General features: G+C 35.4%; 1 protein-coding gene across 4 annotated transcripts in view; it reads left to right on the top strand.

Moving 5' to 3' along the window:
- Window positions 1–21,404, top strand: part of PPP2R2A (protein phosphatase 2 regulatory subunit Balpha) — an 84,612-nt gene that overhangs the window by 40,147 nt on the left and 23,061 nt on the right. For 3 of the 4 annotated variants that reach the window (XM_036854532.1, XM_036854533.1, XM_036854534.1), the window contains one exon: window positions 13,106–13,203. In XM_036854532.1, coding sequence (XP_036710427.1) covers window positions 13,106–13,203 — 98 coding nt within the window. Of the gene's footprint in view, window positions 1–12,216; window positions 12,547–13,105; window positions 13,204–21,404 lie in introns of those variants that run through there. The other variant, XM_036854535.1, reaches the window with a different exon arrangement.

The following is a 21,404-nucleotide window of genomic DNA, read 5'->3' as shown; positions in this document are numbered from 1 at the left end:
ATGGCACCTCCTCTCTGTGATCTTCCTGCCAGTAACCCATAATTGTAGTCTGGCTGTGAGGAAAACACAGTCCCAAATGGAGAGACATGCTGCAAAGTACCTGACCAGTACTCTTCAAAGCTGTCAAAGTCATCAAAAACAAGAAAAGCCTGAGAAATTGTCACAGACCATAGGAAGCTAATGTGGTATCCTGGAACTGAAAAAGAACAGTAGGGAAAAACTAGTGAAATCTGAACAAAACTGTGGAGTTTAGTTAGTAATCGTATTCAAGTGTTAATCCCTTAGTTGTGACAAATGTACCATAGTAATGTAAGATGTAAACAGTAGGAGAAACTAGGTGAGTGTAGATGGGAACGCTCTGTACTGTCTTTGTAACTCTTCTGTAAGTCCAAAATTATGATAAAATAAACTTATAGAAGACGAAAAGATCCAGCTCAGTTAACTCTTGTGTTATGTAGATTTTGTTCCATGACGCTTGAAAAATGGGGAACTTTTCTGTTATGTGTACATGTATTAAGTAGTTTCTGACTTGTGTATAAAAGCAAGGAAGATACCATCTCGTGAAGGTGTGTGAGTTAACGACAGATGACACGAGGATCTCTGGTGCTTTACTGCTGCAGCAGTGGCTGAAGTTGAGCAGAGCAACTTCATTGTCTGGGTTCCATTCCTATTTCATCATTGATTAGCTTAAAACTAACTGGAAGTAGCTTTCATTAAATCACTATTGTTGATGAGTTCCATGTTAAGAAATAAATCTGGGATCCATTTTTGTCAGAGTGAGATCTCTAGCAGAGATCCGTGGTCACGGGTAGAGTTATGCAACTGTTGCAGATGTGTTGTTCTTTTAGGTCTTCAATTTTTTGCGTATTAGAAGTTTATGCATCCTAGTAAAAGCATGTTAATTTTCTCCAGCCAGTAGTCTGTTTTCTTCCTCCCTTAGATGTGTTGAGTTTAAGTGTCTGAGTACATGTTGTGTACATGCTCTGTGAAAGACAAATCCTCTGAAGAGATCATGTATCAATGTTTCCTTGCAAATGAGGAATTTGAAGTTCATGAAGATTAATCGACTTACTCACTGTCAAATTATTACTTAATAGCAGAGCTGAGACTGTTTCCCCAGGGTTCTTGTTGCTCTTCCCTAATGGTTAATGAAGAGCCAGGGCTTGTAGGGAAAGGGTGAAAACAGAGGAGGATTTCAGGGAAAATTAGAGCAAAATGTGAAAGGATATTGGCAGAATAAGCACATTTGATGTTTTCTTATATTCTCTAACATTTTAGATACTTTAAAGACATTAGTATCTTTATACATTAAAAATTTTTTTGGATTATTTCAGTAGGATGACTTAGTGACATGAAGTTCCAAGGGAATGAATGCTTTGTGGCTTCTGATATAAATTATGAAGTAGTTTTCTACAGTAATAATATATACTTCTATCTACAGTGTAGGCAGATACCAGCCTTATGAACAATTAGTATTTTTCCTCTAGTTTAGGAGATGGAAAATGGTGTCTTGTTAAAAAATTTATTTAATTTGCTTTGACTGGCTCTTTATGTTTTACTAGTATTTCCCCTCCTGTGAATTGTTCTCCTATGTCATATGAACTGTTTCTAGAAATAGAAGTATTTTTCCTAGTCCACTTGTCTTCTATTTAGTTATTGTGTAAAAATCACATTTTTCTTTTATTACATCTATAGATTTTAATCTTCTGGTGTAGTTTTACCTCTCCAGAAATCTAATATGAATTAATTCTGTTTGGTTTTTTTTTTCCCCTGATGGAGCACATACAGAAGGGCTGAAGGAAGGGGGAGAGGAAAGAAGGTATTTCAGGCAAGGTAGACAATATATCCACGCTAAAGAAGGAGTAGTGAGGGTGGGCAAAAGTATGTATGTGGGAGGTGTAAAAACATCAGCTTCACTAGAGAATTTGGTGAGTGCTATGGTACTAGGAAGTAGGATGGTATACCTAAGGGAGGTCTTCATACTGTGGAGGAGATTGAATGCCAGGCAGTACTTCAAAAATCTTCTGGTAATCCTTAGAGGACCTTGAAGGTTTTAGAGCAGGAAAACATCTTGTAACCAGTAAGTAAAACGTAAGAGACAGATTTTGGCATGTCTGAGATGAGATTCCAGTAGTTGGATTTTGTTCTTGTTTTCTTATGGTATAATTTACATACAGTGAAATTTCTCCTTTTATGTATAGTTCTTCAAGCTTTGATAAAAACCACACAGTCACTACCATAGCCAACATAAAAAGCAGGTCCGTCACTCCAAAAAGTTTCATGTTCCCTTGTAGTCAACCTCTACCCCACGCCTATCCCTGTAGTTATACCTTTTCCAGAATGTCAGATAAATGGAATCATATAGTGTGTAGCCTTTTGAATCTGGCTTCTATCGCTTAGCATAATACATTTTGGATTTTATCCATGTTACTGCTTCTATTGGTAGTTTGTTCCTTTTTTTTTTTTGCTGAGTGGTGCTTCACTGCATGGATATATACCTCATTTTGTTTATTCATTCACCAGTTGAGGATCATTTGGTTTGTGTCCAGTTTTTGGTGATTACAAATAAAGCTGCTATAAACATTTGCATTCAGATCTTTGTGTGAATATAAGTTTTCATTTGACTTGGGTAAACATCTAGTAATGTGGTTGTTGGGTTGCATGGTGTTTGTTTTTAGCTTTATGAGAAACTGCCAAATTTTTCCCCCAAAGTGGGTTGCATTCCTACCAACTATATGTGAGGGCTCCAGTTGCTCAGTACCAGCACCAGCCATTGTCAATTTTTAAATAAAAGTTTAGTCATTTGAATGGTGTGTAGTGCAACCTCATTACTTTTTTTTAGTTTGTAGAGATTCGTCTATCATTCGTGTATCTGTTACCTGGTCTCCCTGTCTAAGCTCTTGTCACCAATTCCATAATGCTCTGATCGTTTTGTTTATGTTATACCAGTAGGATCAAATATGATTTGTAACTTTTTTTTAACTCAGCGATATAATGTAGATAACATTCTTTCTCAGTACAGTAGATTTTTTTTTGTACTGAGCATGGGAAGTACATGTGGACAAACTATGGAAGGATATACTATACTGAAATTCTCTCAGAAGAGGGGTTAAGAGTAGATGACTATAGTTTTTTACAAAGTAGTTATTTGTGTGATCAAAAAAAAAGAGTAAAGTTAGTTTTAATTATAATTCCATTACTGAAATTGGTCTTACAGAAGTCATAACATATATAAATTTCAATAGATCTGATACATATTTTGCAATTTGCATGAGTTTGCTTAAAAGATTGTTCCTTCATTACTTATGGTTATCCCTTGTGGTGGGATTTCAGGTTTTTTATTCTTTCAGTTTTTATAAGTTGGTTAGTTTTATAGTGATCATTGTATCTCTTTTTTTAAAAAAGAACAATACTATCTTAAATATTTATATACTTATGTTCCTGTAAATCTTTTAAAATATTTTTATTGCAGTACTGATTTTTATCTTTGCCCTTAGAGTTTTAAGCTTACTCAGTGGTTGATTAGAACCAGTGGTTATTAATCTTTAGCTAATTTTATTGTGATTGAGAATGTGGTCTTTATAAGTAGAATATTTTAAGGGGCTCTGTCGCTGCACCTGAGTTTTTTAAATTGCAAAGCTCTTTGGAAGAAATACGTATTTTTATATTGGTATAAAGTTCTGTGTGTGTGTGTGTGTGTGTGTGTGTGTATCAATTATATTTTTCAAGTGTCTGTCCTTTCTTTCTCCCTTCCCTGCCTCCCTACCTATTTTTAATCTGTCAGGCGTGGAAAAGGATTTGTCCAGCTTCTATAATTATTGTCAACTCTTCTATTCCTAATAACTCTGAAGTATATGAAGTATAAAGTAAAAATCTTTGAGTATAAAGATTTATGACCATTACATCTTCACCGTACCTTTTATCAAATATATACATATTAATAAACTCTAGTCCTATTGAATTCTTTTTTTACCTAATTTTACCAATGATTAAAGGCATTATTGGCACTTACTAGGCATGGGCCGAGTATGCTAGCTATTCTGCAGTTTGCAGGACAGTCTTGAACAGGAAGAAGTTGTCCCATGGTCTGCATGATTTAGAATATTCTGCCAAATGTTCGTGGTGTTGAAAAAGACTTTATTTTCTAAGCCTAAAACCCAGCTCTATTTGGTACTTTTAGTATGTGTTTAATGTGTATACTGAAGTTTACTTTGTAAGTAAGGGGAAAATTATGCTTTGAAATGCTGGAATTCTTCATGATTTTGCAGTCACATCACTAACAAAAAACTAATGAAGTTTATTGAGTTGCCACTACTGTATACCTTTGTAAGTCTGCATTTATCCCTTGGTTTGATTATTCTACATATACTGTCATCATGCTTGAGCACTTACATACTGGTCATTTTTCCAAATATTCCCCACCTTTTTTCCTGGGACTGCAGTGATACGTATGTTAGAACACTTGATATTATCCTACAAGTCAAGTCTCTCCTTTTTTCACCCCTTCTGTATCATTTTGATTCTGTTACTAGGCCTTCAAGTTCTTGACCTTTTCTACTGCAGCATCTAATCTGTTACTCCCATCCGGTGTATCTTGCATTTCAAATTGTGTACTTTTCATTTTCAGATGTTCCTTCTTTGTCTTGAGCATATGGAGCATATTTACAACAGCTATTTTAAGGCCCTTATCTTCTAAAAATGATTCTTCCATCACTTTTGTCATTTCTGGTTCTGTTTCTATTGGTTTGTTTTTCTTCTGGTTATGGGTCATATTTTCCTGCTTCCTTACATTCCTGGTGATTTTAGTTGCCAGACGTGAATTTACGTTGTTGTCGGATTCCGTCCTTGCACGTAGTTAAGTTACTTGAGATCAGTTTTTCAATATTTGCTTTTAAGCTTTGTCAAGACAAATTCAATATGGTGCTGATTTAGTCTCACCTAAGGTGATACCCTTCTGAGGACTCTACCTGATGCCTTATTAATTATGAGGTTTCTTTACTCTGACTGAGTGGGAGACCTCTTTATTCTGAGCCCTTGTAAGCTTTCTGATGGTTCTTTTCTAGGCCTTGTGGAGCAGCGCACCACATGTCTTCAGATCAGTATTAAACCAAAGATTTTAAGTGATCTCTGTAGATCCCTTGAACTTTCTCTCTGTACTCTATCCACAAAATCTAGCTGCTTTGGCTTTCCTTAACCCCCAGTTTCTGACTCCACAACCCGGTGAGATTGCTGGTCTGTGTTTGGATTCTTTCTGACTCACTGCACTGTCCAGGCGGTAAGTTACGGCAAATACAGGGCTCACTTACTCTTTTCTAAGAGTTCACAGTCCTAAACTCCATGTTGTCTGTTGTCTGAAAACAGTTTCATATATTTTGTTCCGTTTTCTAGTCATTCATAGCTAGAGGCTGAATCTAGATTGTCTTACTCCCCCATGGCCAGAAGCGGAAGACCAATTACAGATTTTTAATTTTGACTTTTGTCTTTCACTTCAGCCTTTTGAAAGAGGAAGTGCTAAGTTACTTCACATTTTTATTGGTACTTTTTTGGGACGCCTTCGTTTATGCAGTTAGTTGTAGTGTTCTTTGTTAACCTTTGTTTTTACTGAAATGTAACAAAAAGGAAAGGAGACTGATTACCTAGTAGAGTTTTGTGGGAAATTAAATATTATTTGCAAAAAGTCAAGATTCAGCATAGCCAACTTGCTAATAAGCTCATTTTCTTCCAGGCGTGAAAGTTTCATTTGATACCTAGAAGTCCACGCTGGCAGCTGCTCTTGCAGCAAGTCTTCACAGATACTTGCTTTTTTCGCCAGAGCGGTCCCTTTTGAGATAATATTAAAAATGTAGAATTTTAAGAAATAGTGATTATTCATAGAATTTTTGTGAACCTCTTGTCATGAGATTTATGCTATCTTGTGATGCATAAAGTAGATAGGCCTGAATTTTTTAGAATTATTTGCTGCAGCAGTGTTTATAGTATTTTATGAATTTTAACCTTTTAAATTTTCTTCTGTGTTAGTTAGCTTTAAAGACTAATCATATTGAGGGGTACTTAGCACAGTACCCAGCACTGTGTAAGTATGAGCTGCTCTTATGGGGGGGCTCTTAATACTGATGTCTCAGTGATAGCACAGTAAGTGCTCAGTAATGTTTTTGTGAGCAAGTGAATTTGCGACACGGGTTAAAGTATATGCATTGTTTTCTGGGTGGAATAAGAATAACAGGTTGGACCAGGTTAAGTTAAACTTAGGATTAAGTAAAAATGTTTGTGATCTGACATAATTTTATTGAAAAAATACTGCACATTCTTGTTTCATTAAAAAGTGTATCTATATTTAACATATATTTTATTTAATAAAAATTCTCTTAGGTCAGTAAAAAATAATTTTAAAAATAAAGACTAATCATATTGAGAAAAATAACAGAATCAGGTTTGTCAGCATTCAGTGGATGCTATGTTAACTGTTTCAAGTGAAACTTTTGGGAATCTGTAATCCAGATGGGTAAAAATATGTAAGCAGCTTATTCTAGTTGATTCCTCCCCCTTTATTTTTAAAACGAAGGGAGCATCTTTATATATTTACTCAGTCTTTATGTCTTAGAATTCATTTTATAATTGTTTATTTTGCCTTACAATATTCCTTCTTTGGTTCTCTTAAACATTTACTAAATCTTTTCTTGGTTAACTGTTTATCTGTTGTGATTACATTCTGCTTATAAGCCTCTTTAGAGGGTAGAATTTAGACTGTGGATCACCCAGCCCCTTGAATATAGCAGGTGCTTAAAAAAATGCTCAGTTTTATGGTAGGGCTACAAGTAACTGTAATGGGGTCATTAGTAAATAGTATAAAGGTGATGTAGTTTGACTCTAAATGTTTTATTGAACACAGACATTTTGGCAATGAAAAAGCAGCAGTAAACTGAACACATATATTATTTCTTTATTCATCATCCAGTGATTTATAGGATTCTGTGCTGCTACCTTACCCATATGATTGTTCACACCTGCTAAATTTGAATCTTGGCTCTGACACTTGACAGAGGTGTGATAGGCAAGTTACTTAATCTCTCCGTGCTTTCGTACACTCCTATTAATTGAAAATGATGTCTATATCATAGTGGTATTATAAGGATTAAATGAGGATATATGTAAATGCTCACTTAGTATAGTGCTTGGCACATTATAGTTGTACCTGTCTGTAGACAGTGTGTGCTTTGACATTAGTTTGTTGTGTCTCTGTACCCACATAAGTCATATTTGTTCATTTAATGTTAATATCCAATTATATTAATATTCTAGAGCAGGGGTTGAGGAGCATTTTTTGTAAAGGGCCAGATAGTAAATATTTTCAGTCTGTCTCAACTGTTCAACCCTGCTGTTGTCAAGTGACAGCAGCCAAAGACAATATATAAACAAATGGGCATGGCTGGGTTCCAATAAAACGTTATTTACAAAAACAGCTGGTGGGCCATAATTTTCCAACCTGTGTACTAGAGGTTACTTTTATATTTCCTCATTATCGGCTGTGTGAAATACGTTCAGCTTATTTCATAACAGGCACATCTCAGGTATTGAGGGTTTGGCTCCAGAAGACTGCAGTAAATAGAGTCACATGAATTTTTTTGGTTTCCCAACGCATATAAAAGTTGTTTGCACTATACCGTAGTCTGTTAAGTGTGCGATAGCATTTATGTCTAAAAAAACAATGTACATACCTTAATGAAAAAACACTTTATTTTTTAAAAAATGCTAACTATTGTAATCTTTTTGCAATAGTAATATCAAAGATCACTGATCACAGATCACCGTTAAAAATAAAATAATAATAATAATGAAAAAGTTTGGCATATTGAGAGAATAACCAAAATGTGACACAGAGAAATGAAGTGAGCAAATGCTGTTGGAAAAATAGTGCTGATAGACTTCGTCCTCGCAGGGCTGCCACAAACCTCCAATTTGTAAAAAAACGCAGTACCTGTGAAGAATGGTAAAGGGAAGTGCAATAAAATGAAGTATGCCTGTATGTAAATAATTCACCTATAACCGTGTTGGTACTAATTTTAATTGGTTTCTTTCAAATTATTTATTTGGACTGTAGTCCTGAAATGGAATTATAAAATCAATGAGTAACCCTATAAAGTGTCTTTCAGTGTAGGAGTTGAAGTATTTAGAGGATGTCAGAGCTAATAATAATTTGGTCACTTAATATTTAGTCATTACTGTTAATTACTACCATTTATAGATACTATCTATTAAATTTCCCTCATCTGATTTTTATGCTGAGCATGTTATACTTTTGAACCTTCGGTTGTCTGATTGTGTCCTATTCTGCTTATTAGAGTACATAAGAAATAGAGAAGGTAGGTAACAAGGGGACGGTGTGGTGTGCCTGATGAAGTGAAAACAGACCAGTAACACCGCTGTTGTCATTCCCACCACCACCAATTGCTGTTCCACCCCCAAAAGAAAGTGATTATTTCACCTTCTTAGGGTGAAACCTGGGCGCTGACAGTCTAGAACGAAGAGGTTGGAAGAAATTAGAGTTCCATTTTGTATAACACATTATAAATTCCTTGGTTTTTATTAATAGTATATAGAATTTCATAACAAAGGTCAAAAACATTGTGTTTTCTTACCAAAAATCAGATTGTGCCTTTTTAAATCTTGCCTTTAGTGTGTGCCTAAAATGGCTGTGTGTTGACTTAAGGCACAGTAGGACCGTTGACTGATGTTCTGATAGAGTCCTTCCTTTTTATTAACTGTATTAGAATGTTCTTTAGATGATTAACACAGGTGTTTTTTTCCATTGTGAAATAACATTTTTATTGGTCGTAGGAAAGATTCTTATTTTTCTCTTTAGAAGAGGAAGTTTTTTGTTCTTTGAAGTTTTTTGTTGCTTTATGAGAACAGACCTAGTTGATGTGTTATACCGGACCCTGCCTTGAGTCCAGTAATATGACTCTAACAGTGAGGTTAATGTCTGTCTTTTTAAAGTATATGATAGTGACTTTAATCTCAAGAGTAAAGTGTTCTCAAGTTTTTGAGGCTTTCATTAACAGTTTGTTTTAAAAATAGTATCCAGGAATCTAAATTTTCCTGAAATGCATTTATATTTTCAGCCTGCTCCTTGAGGTAACAATCTGGGTGTGTGTGTGCACGGTAGTTTTATTTTACCCATAGTGCACTGTTTAAACGTTCAGAATTCTCCTAGTTCCAGCATTCTTGGCTTTGCAGTAGAAGTCAGTGTCTACTCTATAATGTTTTAGACCTAGGCTGTCCAGTATGATAGCCCCTAGACACATGGCTAAAGTTAAAAATTCAGGAGCCACATGTGGCTAGTGATTACTGTATTGAACAGCGCAGATATAGGACACCTCCATGGTAACCAGAGAGTTCTGTTGAACAGTGCTCTTGTAGACTTCCTGCAGTCATCTACTCTGTAATATTTTTCAGTGGCATAGGAATCAGAACATTAGAAGAATATTTTCTAGGAGCAGAGTTACTGTTACTTTCAAAAACATAGATAGCAGTATTTGACCAACCTCATTTGGGTATCAGTGCACGTGATGTGGGAGCACTATTTTTAGAGCCATGCTTCCTCATCTTTTACACATCCTGGCACACTTGAAAACAGAAATGTTTGTATGGCATACTGAGGGAAAGAGCTTGCTCAAAACTGGAGGTTACAAACCCATATCCCCTTCTTGGCGCACCAGGGTGTAGAAGCACATACATACAGCTCAAAGCTCAGTTTCGTAGCATACTCCATAATGGATTCCTGGATATTTTTCTTGGTCTACAAAGCAGAATTTGATCTTATTCTCCCTTTTATTCATCATTTTTATATGTCATATTCCCAGTGAGACCTTGTGAGATCTAGGCATTTTACAGCTCAGAAAAACTCTAAAAGCAGTCATACACTTGGAGATTTAATAGGTGCTTGTGTATATGGTGGCTCTCTCACACATGTGCGGATGGCCAAGCATCCAGAAATCATGGTGTTTCTTTCTTTTCTCCCCTTGCTTTTATTGTGGGGAAGGAGGAGGGAACACCATGGCATGGTACCTATTTACTTTCATCATACAAGCCAGGAAAATAATTTACCTATCTGAAATATGGCTATATTAAATATATGCAGTATAAAAATCACAGCAAGGAGGCCATGAGTCTGCCTGCCCACCCCTCCCCCAAATAAAATTCCTCTACACTACTCACTAAGCATCAGTGGCTTGGTTAGCTATTTCTAAAATTTTCTGTTTGTTCATTGGCTTTTGGCAAGATAGTCACAAACAGTAGTGTCTTAAAAATATCTAAAATGAGAAAATTGTATGCCTTTCGCTCAATATTTCTCTCCCTAAAGGATTTAAAGTGCGTTGACTTTTATGGTGTAGATCTTTGTTTCTTGTCGTTTCCTGACGTTCAGCCTCTCACTGTGTAGGCCATTTGTTTCTAGGGTTCCTCAGCCTGTCTCAAGTGTACCTGTAAGAGTTTTGTACCCTTGCTGCAAAGCTGGTTTGGTACTAAACACATATCATTTCACTTTACTCTGCAGCTCTTGTTGTAAAATAACCATTCTTGGGATAAGAAGTGACACATTGTAAGAGCAGACGTCTTACTATTCCTGTTGCGTCCTGCACTAAATTATTGGTCTTTTCCTCCTCTCCTTCCTCCCCTCCACACCCCATGCATGTGCTCCCACCATGCACGTGCACACACGTCTCCTTCCCTTCCCCATCCGATGTTCAGTGACCTCATTATAACCAGCTATGTGAGTCAGTAATGTCTTCAGTACTTGGGGGTATTGTGCCTGCTGTTTTATTCCTTGATTCTTGTTCTGTCTCTAAGAATAATACAGGTGTGGAATCCCTACCGCCACCACCCCCATCCCAGATCTCCTCAATCCTCTTATTATAATGATCTCCTTACTGACTTAATCACCTCTAGATTTCCCCCTGTCCAGTTCACCTAAGGAAGATCGACATTTCTCCCCATTAGAAATGGAGCCCATCCTGCAGCATTCTGTCCTCCCTGCTTTTTACTACTGCCCAACAGAGAGTCCAGCCAGGCTGGTCATACCGTGATCACTGACATATGCCCTGTTAAGTCTTATCTGTAATAGTTCATCTACCTAACAAGGAATTAATTTAGGTGGCTGCAACAATTTGGACCTGGGGAAAGAGGAAATAATTTAAATACTGAGCCTACTCTTCCTGTTATTCCATTGAGTGAAAAGGAGAATGAATCTGGAGTTGGTATCAGGTGTGAGCATTTCACCAAGCCAAGAGCATACACTAGAGTTGAGAGATAAGGTGTTTTTGGTGAAGCATGACTTTATATTCAAATTAACTAGTTCATTTGATGAGTTAGCCAAAGAAATCACAAACTATCAATGCTGTAGGGAAAATTGGCTGAGTTGGACTTAAAAGAACAAGAGCAAGAGTTTGCATCTCCAAAGTGGTGCCTGTCTGAGGGATTTGAATTTAAAGATAATTTTTACTATGTATGGCTTTTACCTTATTCCCTGATTTTAGAATCTAACCTTCAAATAAGGTGTAACTATTTGTTCTGATATTGTTAGCTCCTACTTACTTTCTCTCTGTAACTATACTATAATGTGCTTTAAGTGCAGGGACTATGTATGTTTTTAATCCTTTATTATATTCACTACAGAAGTAAATACAGTACAGAGCACCTAATAGAATGGCTTTTAAGTATTTATTGATGTTGGGCTTTACAGAATAGTACAGTATATTCAGTTTTACACCGTGGTGTTACATATGCATGTAGTGTAAACACTAGATTTATTCTTTCCTCCTGATACCACCGGCCACGGTGAGTTGTCTGGGCTAAAGGTTTTAACCTGGAGGTGGGATGCTGTCCAAACCTTTTGAAATTATATGCAAATTTTTGTGTGTACTTAAATATGTACAGTTTCTTGGGAGAGCATGTGAACTTTCAGTAGGTTCTCAGAGAGTTCCAAAAAGGTAAGGTGCCTTGGACCTAGACAATGGAGGAAGCAAAGAAAGCTTTCTAAAATCAAGCTGAACTTGGAAAAATCACTAAAATGAAAATGGTAAAATGCTGTGCTGGACAGGATATTGATATGATACAATACATTGGTCAGTAAGTTTTAAAATTTAAAGTATACAGTGTTCTTTACTATATAAAGTCACATTTTAAAATTCTTACAGTTAGCTAATGTAGGCAAGAAGATGACCCTTCTCCTGTAGTAAAAGTTTGATTGTTTATGTAACATGCGTATGATGGGGTCTTTCCTAATTTGGCATAATGCTTGTGAAAATGGTGAATTGTATAGTGTAATTGCTTTATCTTAATGCCCAATTCTGTAACTTAGATTTTTTTCTTTAGGAAAATGGCTCTGGTGTCAAAAAGCAAGGAAAAAACCCTGATAATTTTATTTGAACTTGACTGTGAAGTTAGCACCGACTTTGGGTGTAACATGACTGATTCTAGTAGCCCCTGCTGTGTTTGGGAGCCACAAGAAGAGCTGTGCATATTGAAGGTGCATAGCACAAAGCATTGCTGGTATAAGTGTGTTCTATTTGCAAACATTTGTTTAAGAGACCATAATTTGAATTTATATATTTATGATTGTTAAATTTCCACCTGCAATTATTTTTACATTTTGAAAATTTCCCCATTTTATTTATATCTGTCTTAATTTTATAGACCATCTTTGGGTTTGCATAAAGAAGCTTATCAAAAGTATATCAGAAAGAAAATTAGCACAATAATTATCGATATTAATGTTTAATGGTGCTGTCATAGAATGTTTCACAAATTGTTGATTTCTTTACATTCATGAATTTAGTGAAATATTAATAAAGCACTAGTGTTTATTATTTGTTGTGTTTCTGTTTGTTAAAATAGTGTCACTGGTTTACTCTGGGGAGTTTTTTTTTCTTCTGGGTGAACCAAAATATCCATGAAAGAACTTTAGATTTACTTTATTTCTGATGGCAGGTTGATATATAGACTTGGAATATATTAGGAGAAACATGCTAAGTTCTCATTAAGAAACTCTGTAGTGAGTTGGGAAAGAAGAACTAATGTCTTTTTTTTCATTTTTGTTTCAATTATACAGCAGATATAATTTCTACAGTAGAATTTAATCATTCTGGAGAATTACTAGCAACCGGAGATAAAGGTGGTAGAGTCGTCATCTTTCAACAGGAGCAGGAGGTAAGTATTTAAAGTTTAATATCTAAATTTCAGTTTGCTCGTGGGACTGGAGCTTATGCTGGAGAATCTCATCAGAGGATGCTGGCAGATTTTTAAAGAAGTGTGTTTATCGAGCAGAGTATCCAATGTATAGATGGCTCTGGTTTTCTTAGCTCTGTGTGTGTGTATGTGTACGTGTGTGTGTTGTTTTAATTGTGAGAAGATTTGGTTAGAGAAAGGGGTGGGAAGTGTGGAATAAAAGATTTTAACTGGTTTTAAAGCCTTGGCCCTCTTTTTTTTTTCTTAAAATTCCATAAACTAAAATTGCTTTGACCTCTTTTCAGTGCATAGTTTGCTTTGTGTAATTGCGGGTGGGAGCGTAGTTTAAAGAAAAAGCTGCTCAATTATTTTGACATCAGTTTATACTAATACTATTACTGGGATTTAAGTATAAAGGTTTTAAATGACAGTTGCATGTATACGCATGTAATGTAATTTATAAGCTCAGTACCCCTCTTAAAGTGGAGTCGATTTGAAAATTGTTTCCTTTTCTCTTTGAAGAAAGGAATTTCTCATTGCAGAATCTGTGATTAAAGTAGGGTTTGGTTTTGTTTTGGGTACAACTTAGGCACACTTCTAAATCTGATTGACAAGATTTCTCACTAAAATTTTATGCTGAACAAAATTTGTCACAATGGATTTTCTCTTAGTCTCTCCCTCCATATGTAGATCAAAGTTAAACCTTTATCATTTGTTTCCAAACATTCTGCCCCTGTCTCTATAAGATATTCAAGAAGAGTTAAAAGTAATGTGGATAAAATGCAGGGTTTTACAAATAGATGTCTAAATCATAACACAGAGTTAGCTTTTAAAGGATTGTGAACTTCCTTAAATAAGCAAGAATCTAGTAATAATACTACTACTTTGCACTTCTATAGCGCCTTTGACCTGAGGATCTCAAAGTGCTATACAAACACTAATGAATTAATCCTCACAACACCCAGTGAGGTAGGTAATTTAATTTTAAAAGAAATGATTAACAGTGTCTGATTCGAAGATGCACAAACACTAAATATGTCTCCTTTTATTTATTATTATTTTTTTGGTTGGAAGAAAATATGAAAATAAGACTCAGGCTTTTCTTGACAGAGAATGATCTTGTGGGAAGGGGGGCAAAATCAGTTTTTGTTCCTGTTTTCAAGCAGCTAAAAATGTGACCATAAGAATTTTGAAATACTTAAGAGTCGAAATGGAACCTTACAGGTCATTACCGTTTCCCTTTATTTACAAGTGAGAAAGCCAGGCTATTAAGAGATCACTTGATTTCTTCATGGCAGAGCTAACAACCAGAACCCAGAACTTCCAACATGTTATCTCTCAGTGCGCTCTAATGTCTTTCATGTTAGGTAACCAAAATGTGAGTGTTAATTTTGTTATTCAGAAATTAGAGCTGGCTTTCCCGTAGGCATTTTCTGCCCTTACGTGTATTTTTTTTTTAACTGAAAATTAATGGCAGTCTACACTTTTGTTTTAAAGAAGGGTGTTTGGAGAAAAGCATTTAAAATTAAGTTTGCTTCCTAAGCACTTCCATCTTGAAGGGCTTTACATTGAGGGTTTCTGAGAGAGCCTACATTTCAAATGGGGGCTTTGTGTTATTTAAAAGTGTAAGTTGTCTGTCATTCTTAACTGCATTTAAGAGTTAAAGACAAAAATTAATTATCTAGAAACTCAGATTAGTAGCGTGTCTTTTGAAAATTACTTAGTGTAAATATCAGTGTATTTTTTAAGGGATAGATTAAATAACAAAGATGGTAAATTATTGGCTTTCCCTCTTGAAACTTGATCTTGTTAATATTAATCTGATGCATTTTACCTAATATATTTTCCACATTTTTAAGCCCTGTCTTATACTGGAGCTTCTAATATAATGCTGTCTTCAGGACATTCAGTGTCTATGTCGTTGATTATAAATGTATGTACCTTACATTTATATCAATACCTAACATACTTAGGTTAGATTTTATGAGTTCACAGCTATACATCTGTAAAATAGTGTTACAGTTTAAAAACTGGAAGAGAACTTAGAGATAGTCTTTTCCTAATGTTTCGGTAAATCCTAACAAAAGTTTACATAACAAAGTTATATTGCTTAGTTTAATAGCAAAGCTCTGGGATTAGAACTTGGATCTCTAAATTTTAATCCAGCTTTTTCTAACAACCACAGCTATTATACATACATTCCAAGGTACACTGGCGCTTAACAAGTGAGCATTTCTTAGACCCTGATGATGATGCTAGCTCTCTCTGCAAAACACAGTGATGTTTGAACTACAGTGTCTACAGTGTCAGGGTTCCTTGCTAAAATTCACTTGACTGGAGATTTACATATTTCCACTCACTTTTTTTATTGCCCTTAATTAAGAAGAAAAGATCATACTGTAGCAGCAGTGAACCTTGCACATCAAACTTTGACATCTTTAACCCACCTTTCTGTCTCACTTTTACCCTTCAGGTGTGGCAGGTCCCCTTCCTGTCATCCTGTCGGGCACACTTTGCTGCCTGTCCCTCTGTTTCCCAGGCAGAGAAACTGGGTGGTCAATAAACAGGGTCTTCATTCAGTTTATTTCAGCCTGAGTATATTCAGAGTATTTATTCAGAGTATATTTCAGCCTGGTGTTCCTGTAACATTTTCTGCTGTTATTTAATAGTATTTTTATAACTAACACGTTTGAATAGTTTTCTATTTGACAGAATCTCTGTGATGGAAGCAGGGTGTGTAGGGAAATTGAGGCACAAGGGTAAATCGATTTCCATGAGGCATCATATGCATCACATGGTCAGAGTCCAAAATTTTGAGTCTAATCCAGTGTTCTTTATAGCATGTCCTGAAACAACTGACCCATCTTACTAATTTTCACAGCTTGTATGTAATGGCTTTTGACAACAGAGTGGATGGTGGGATACATTCCTTCTGATAATGATAATTTGGAGGGAGATTCCATGCAGCTGTTACATTGTGGTGTTCCGTAGTTTTTAAAGGATCTTTGTTTCTATGGGTGCTCATGTTAAATGATCAGCAGTTGTTGAAGTAGTTGGTTTCCTGTTGGCTTTGGATTGCTCAGAACTTCTTCAGGTTTCTCTGAGGCTTTTTGATATACATGATAAGCTAAAGTGTTGGGGGAGGGTTGATGTTTTTAAGGGACAGTTAAGGAGAAAAGTGAGCAGAGAGGTGGTTCCTTTCTGATTTCTTTCTAGATTGTTATGCAGCATTTGTTTTCTGTTTTCTATGACTGCTGGTTACTTTCTAGGATTTCTTTCTCATTTTTTTGTTCTTTATGTGGTATTCCCAAAACTCCTTAACAGAGTATAGAAGAAAGCAAAAGACTGGAATGGGACTCAAAATCAAGATGTGGTTTAACAGAATAAAATATCGTTTATACAAAGGGCTTGGTTTAGTCTGTTGTTTAAGTGAAGGGACAGATCCTACTGTTTTAGAGTGATGTGGCACCGTTCACTTAACATAGTACTTCCTGTGTGCCAAGCAGAATAGCAGATTTAGAAACATTGGAGAGGAATGGTTGAAGGGACTAAGGCTGTAAAGCCAGGAGAAGAAGAGACTACGAAGAGTCTTGTAACTTAGGGATTCATGTGGAAGAAGAGGTTAGTTTATTTTGTGTGTGGAAATAAGTACACAAGAATTGGATGCCCATCTGTCAGGAATATTGTGGAAAGAATATGAGAAGTTCAAGAAAATACTACCACTGTGGTTTCTTCCAAATCAAAATATCTATAAAATAAGCTTCCTTTTCTAAGCTACCAGGCTTTAACTGTCTTCATTTTTCATTCAATTTTTTAATCTAAGGTTGTGCTTTCAGAGTACAAAATGTTAGAATCACCTAAAAATGCACCTAACCACCTAAAAATTTTAACCAGAATGTTAAAATGCAGATTCCTAGATTGCACTTCAAAACCACCAAATCAGAATTTCTGGAAGCCAGAGACACCATCACTTTTCATTCATTCATTCATTCATTTATTTATTTATTAATTATAAACTCCTTTGGGGACTTAACCTGATAGAAAGTTAAAATTAAAATTGACTGCATTCCAATACCAGGATAATGATAAAAGCTCCAAAATACAGCTTCAAGTTTATCTTATCTAAAAATATGTTTAAACCGTTTTTCCAAGATAGATCATGCATATAGAAAAATTCATAGAATTATATGTGTACAGTTCTATGAATTTTCACAACAAATACATTTGTGTAACTATCATCTGGGTCAAGAAATGGGATATTACTGGCACTCCAGAAGCCTCTCTATCCTGTCACTACTACCCCCCTATCCTGAACTAACTGTGAATTTGTTTTGCCTGTTTTGAACTTTATATGTATATGGTGTGTTCATAGAAATTAAGAGCTAAAATTTATAGGGTTTGCAGGGCTTCTTAACCCTTTCTGTGATGTAGCTTCCTTCAGTAGCCTGGTAAAGTCTGTGGACTTTTCAAGAATGTTTTAATTGCATAAAATACATAGGATTGTGAAGGAAACTATTGAAATATATTTTTCAATTTATTAAAAACACTTATTTTTGAGCAGTATGTGTTTTTTTGTGACTAACAGCTGAAGTGTGATTTTAAAACATGTCATTTCTATAGTGACAAAGTCATGGTATTGCTAATACTGTGGCCTGCTGCTACATCCATAATTTAAAGAAATGCTGAATTTCAGCTAGAGATTAGTAAAAATAACATGTAAATTTCTACCACATCCAAGTTTATAAAATCCCATGGACCCTTGGGAGTTGAGTAGTCTGTGGGCCCCAAATTTGTAACCTCTGGTAATGCAACCTCTTTTTACCAATAAAGAAACTGGGGGGCTCAGACAGCAGGTTTACTCATGGAAAGTCATACAGTTAACAAAGAAGTGAACCCTTGCTCTAGAACCCTTATATCCCGATTCCCTGTCCGTTGCTTTTCCCATTCTGACATGGGTATAGCAACAACAGTTTATATGCCAGACCCTCTGCCAAGCTCCCTAAATCTTATTAATCTTCACAGTAAAATAACAAAGATGTTATGCACACTTACTATGTCTCAATTTATTACAGATTTATAAATGAATTGAGATTTAGCGAAGATAAATGTCTTCTCTAAGATCACACAGCTAGTCAAGTGGGTAAAAAAAAAAAGCTAATCCTGTATAAATTGGGATGAATATCCACAATGAAAAAAATCTTACTCCTCTAAGTAATGAGCTTAAGTGGTATAAATCACACAAGAAAATCAGTTTCATTAACTTTATAGTAATGAGAAAAGTACTTGATCATCAGACTTTTTAATAGTAGCCATTAAGGTATGATGTTTTTCTCTGTAGAGGCTTAGAGAGGGAAAAGTTGGAATGAGTTTGAAAACCCTGAGAGTTTAAAGACCTGGGTTCTAGTCCTCATTTGTATTTATTCATTCATCCAGCCACCCCTCTTGTTCAGCCATCTATTATCCAGATTTCTAGTTTCAGTTTACCTCTTAATATTCCCAGTAATTAAAATTCTTTGCTCTATGCCCCGCTCTTATTCTGTGTCATGGTTTAGAAATAAATTATTCTGGGTAGTTAGATAATCTGAATAATAGCACATTAACTATTTTAGATTTTATAACATTTTAAAGCATTACAGTTAACCCTTGAACTACATGGGGTTAATCCCTATATAATTTATGGTCAGCCCTCCACATCTGCTGATTTGTGGTACGGTCATATTTACTATTGAAAAATATCCATGTAAGAGTGGTCCTGCACGGTTCAAACCCGCGTTGTTCAAGGATCAACTGTATATTAATTGTAACTTAACACATTTTCTTTAAATTTTATTTGAATATCATAGGTAAAGAATAATACCACTTGATTCGATTTTCTAATTGATTCAACCAGGTATCCTTTTTATCTCTCCCACTATGTTGTAGTTTTGTAAACAGGAAATTATGACTGATATTCTTCTAGATTACATATTGATTAGCATAGTACATAATAAGAACTCAGTGAATGAGCATTAGCTTATTACTATTGGATATAATTTAATAGGATCCTGTAAAATCTTCAAGTATTTCAACTACCATCACTGTGATCAGCTTGGAAAAAGTTAGAAATTCTTTTGTTTGTTTTATGTTTACCCTATCTTGTATTTTGCTTTATTCTAGAAAATTCCCCTAGGTTGCTGAATGCATTGATAATGGTTTGTTATCTGATATGAATTGATTTTGTTTTGTACCATTTCTGTCACTGTCCCTGAATTGCTGTTTCACAAAACTCAAAAACTCTTTAAACTAACTGTAGGTGACCCTTGAATAACACAGGTTCGAACTGTGTGGGTCCACTTACACATGGATTATTTTCAATAGTAAATACTGCAGTACTACAGGATTCATGGTTGGTTGAATCCACAGCTGTGGAGCCACAATACAGAGGGCCAAGTCCGAGCTATATGTGGACTTACCACTGCGCAGAGACTTGGCACCCATAACCCCCATGTTGTTCAAGGGTCAACTATATTTTGAAATATAAAACAAATGGTTGTCTCTAACAAGTAATAGGATTAAAGGAGCATTAAAAAACAGTAACTAAGTTTTCGTAGTGTTCTATTTGGAAACTTAAAAAATGTCCATTTTTTTTTCTCATTTTTATGTGATCAAAGGAAAATACAGTTAATGTTTTCTAAAATTTATGTTTTGGTCTAGGAGCAAAGTAAATATTTTCTGTATTTTCACAGTTTCATTTAAGGCAGAGGAAGTTAGTAAAAACACAAGGCAGTTTTTTATATATTTAGAATTAATTAGCTGTTATAGAACGTCAAGTGATGTTACTTCAAAGAAGTCATTTTTAACTCTTGATTATTCTTAATATGTTTATCGTGGAAAACATGAAAACTGTGTATCATTTCCACAAAGAATAAGATAAAAATCCAAAATCATCCCATCACATGAATAAAGATCAATTTATGTATCTGTGTTTATTCTGGGGCTTTATTTTGTTTTGTAGAAAAAGTATCATGTTGTATGTATCATTCTGTAACTTTTTTTTTTTAATTTTACTTACTTACTTATTTATTTATTTATTTATTTATTTATTTATTTATTTATGGCTGTGTTGGGTCTTCGTTTCTGTGCGAGGGCTTTCTCTAGTTGCAGCGAGCGGGGGCCACTCTTCATCGCGGTGCGCGGGCCTCTCACTATCGCGGCCTCTCTTGTTGCGGAGCACAGGCTCCAGACGCACAGGCTCAGTAGTTGTGGCTCACGGGCCTAGTTGCTCCGCGGCATGTGGGATCTTCCCAGACCAGGGCTCGAACCCCGGTCCCCCGCATTAGCGGGCAGATTCTCAACCCTCCGCCACCAGGGAAGCCCCTGTAACTTCTAATGTTTTCTCCGATTAATCTCAGTCTCAGTCAGGGAAGTGAAGAGACTATTGCAAACCCTGAGTGGAAAGAAATGCATGTGTCATTTGGAAGAACATAGTCTGTCTTTATAACTTAAATGACACAGTTTAACAAACGTGTACCTTGTGGGATCTGCAGAAGGTATTAGCAAGGAAGCATTGCACATAAATTAACATGGTTGAGAAACATTGATCTCCATATGAATTTAATTGGCTCTATAGCATTTCATAATTTACTTGACTTAGGCTGTTTATGCATTAAGTTGTTCATACAATTTTGCATACATTGTTTTTCATTAGGTTATACTTTGAAGTGGAATTGTTGAGTACCTTTTTAAGGCTTTCAATAAGTATGGACAAATTATCCTCCAGAAAAGCTGTGTAAATTTATACTTCTCCCAGTAGTGTATGACTTTGTCCATATTCTCATCATTAAAACTGTGGTCATTATCATGTTCTTTTTATTCTTCATCAGTTTAAAGGCAAAACATTATTCCTTAATTTTGAATACTAATGATGATGAGTAGTTATACATATATTTGCTGATCATTTTTTAGGTAAATGACCTTTTCATCTTTCAGAGGAGGGTGTTAATATTTTTCCTAATTATTTTTAAGGACCTTTTACACATGAAAGATAGTAACTGTTGTCTTAAGATGCACTTTTCTCCCCAGTATACTGTTTTTTAACCTTTAAGTATTCCTACCTAGTCAGACAGACGTCCACCTTTCTCTGCTCTTTGCTTTCATTTTTATACTTAGCTCTTTTTCACTTCAGAATTATATAGAAATTTGCC

Source organism: Balaenoptera musculus, chromosome 6, assembly GCF_009873245.2.
Source record: "Balaenoptera musculus isolate JJ_BM4_2016_0621 chromosome 6, mBalMus1.pri.v3, whole genome shotgun sequence".
NCBI lineage: Eukaryota > Metazoa > Chordata > Mammalia > Artiodactyla > Balaenopteridae > Balaenoptera > Balaenoptera musculus.
This window is presented reverse-complemented; position numbering and strand designations above follow the sequence as displayed.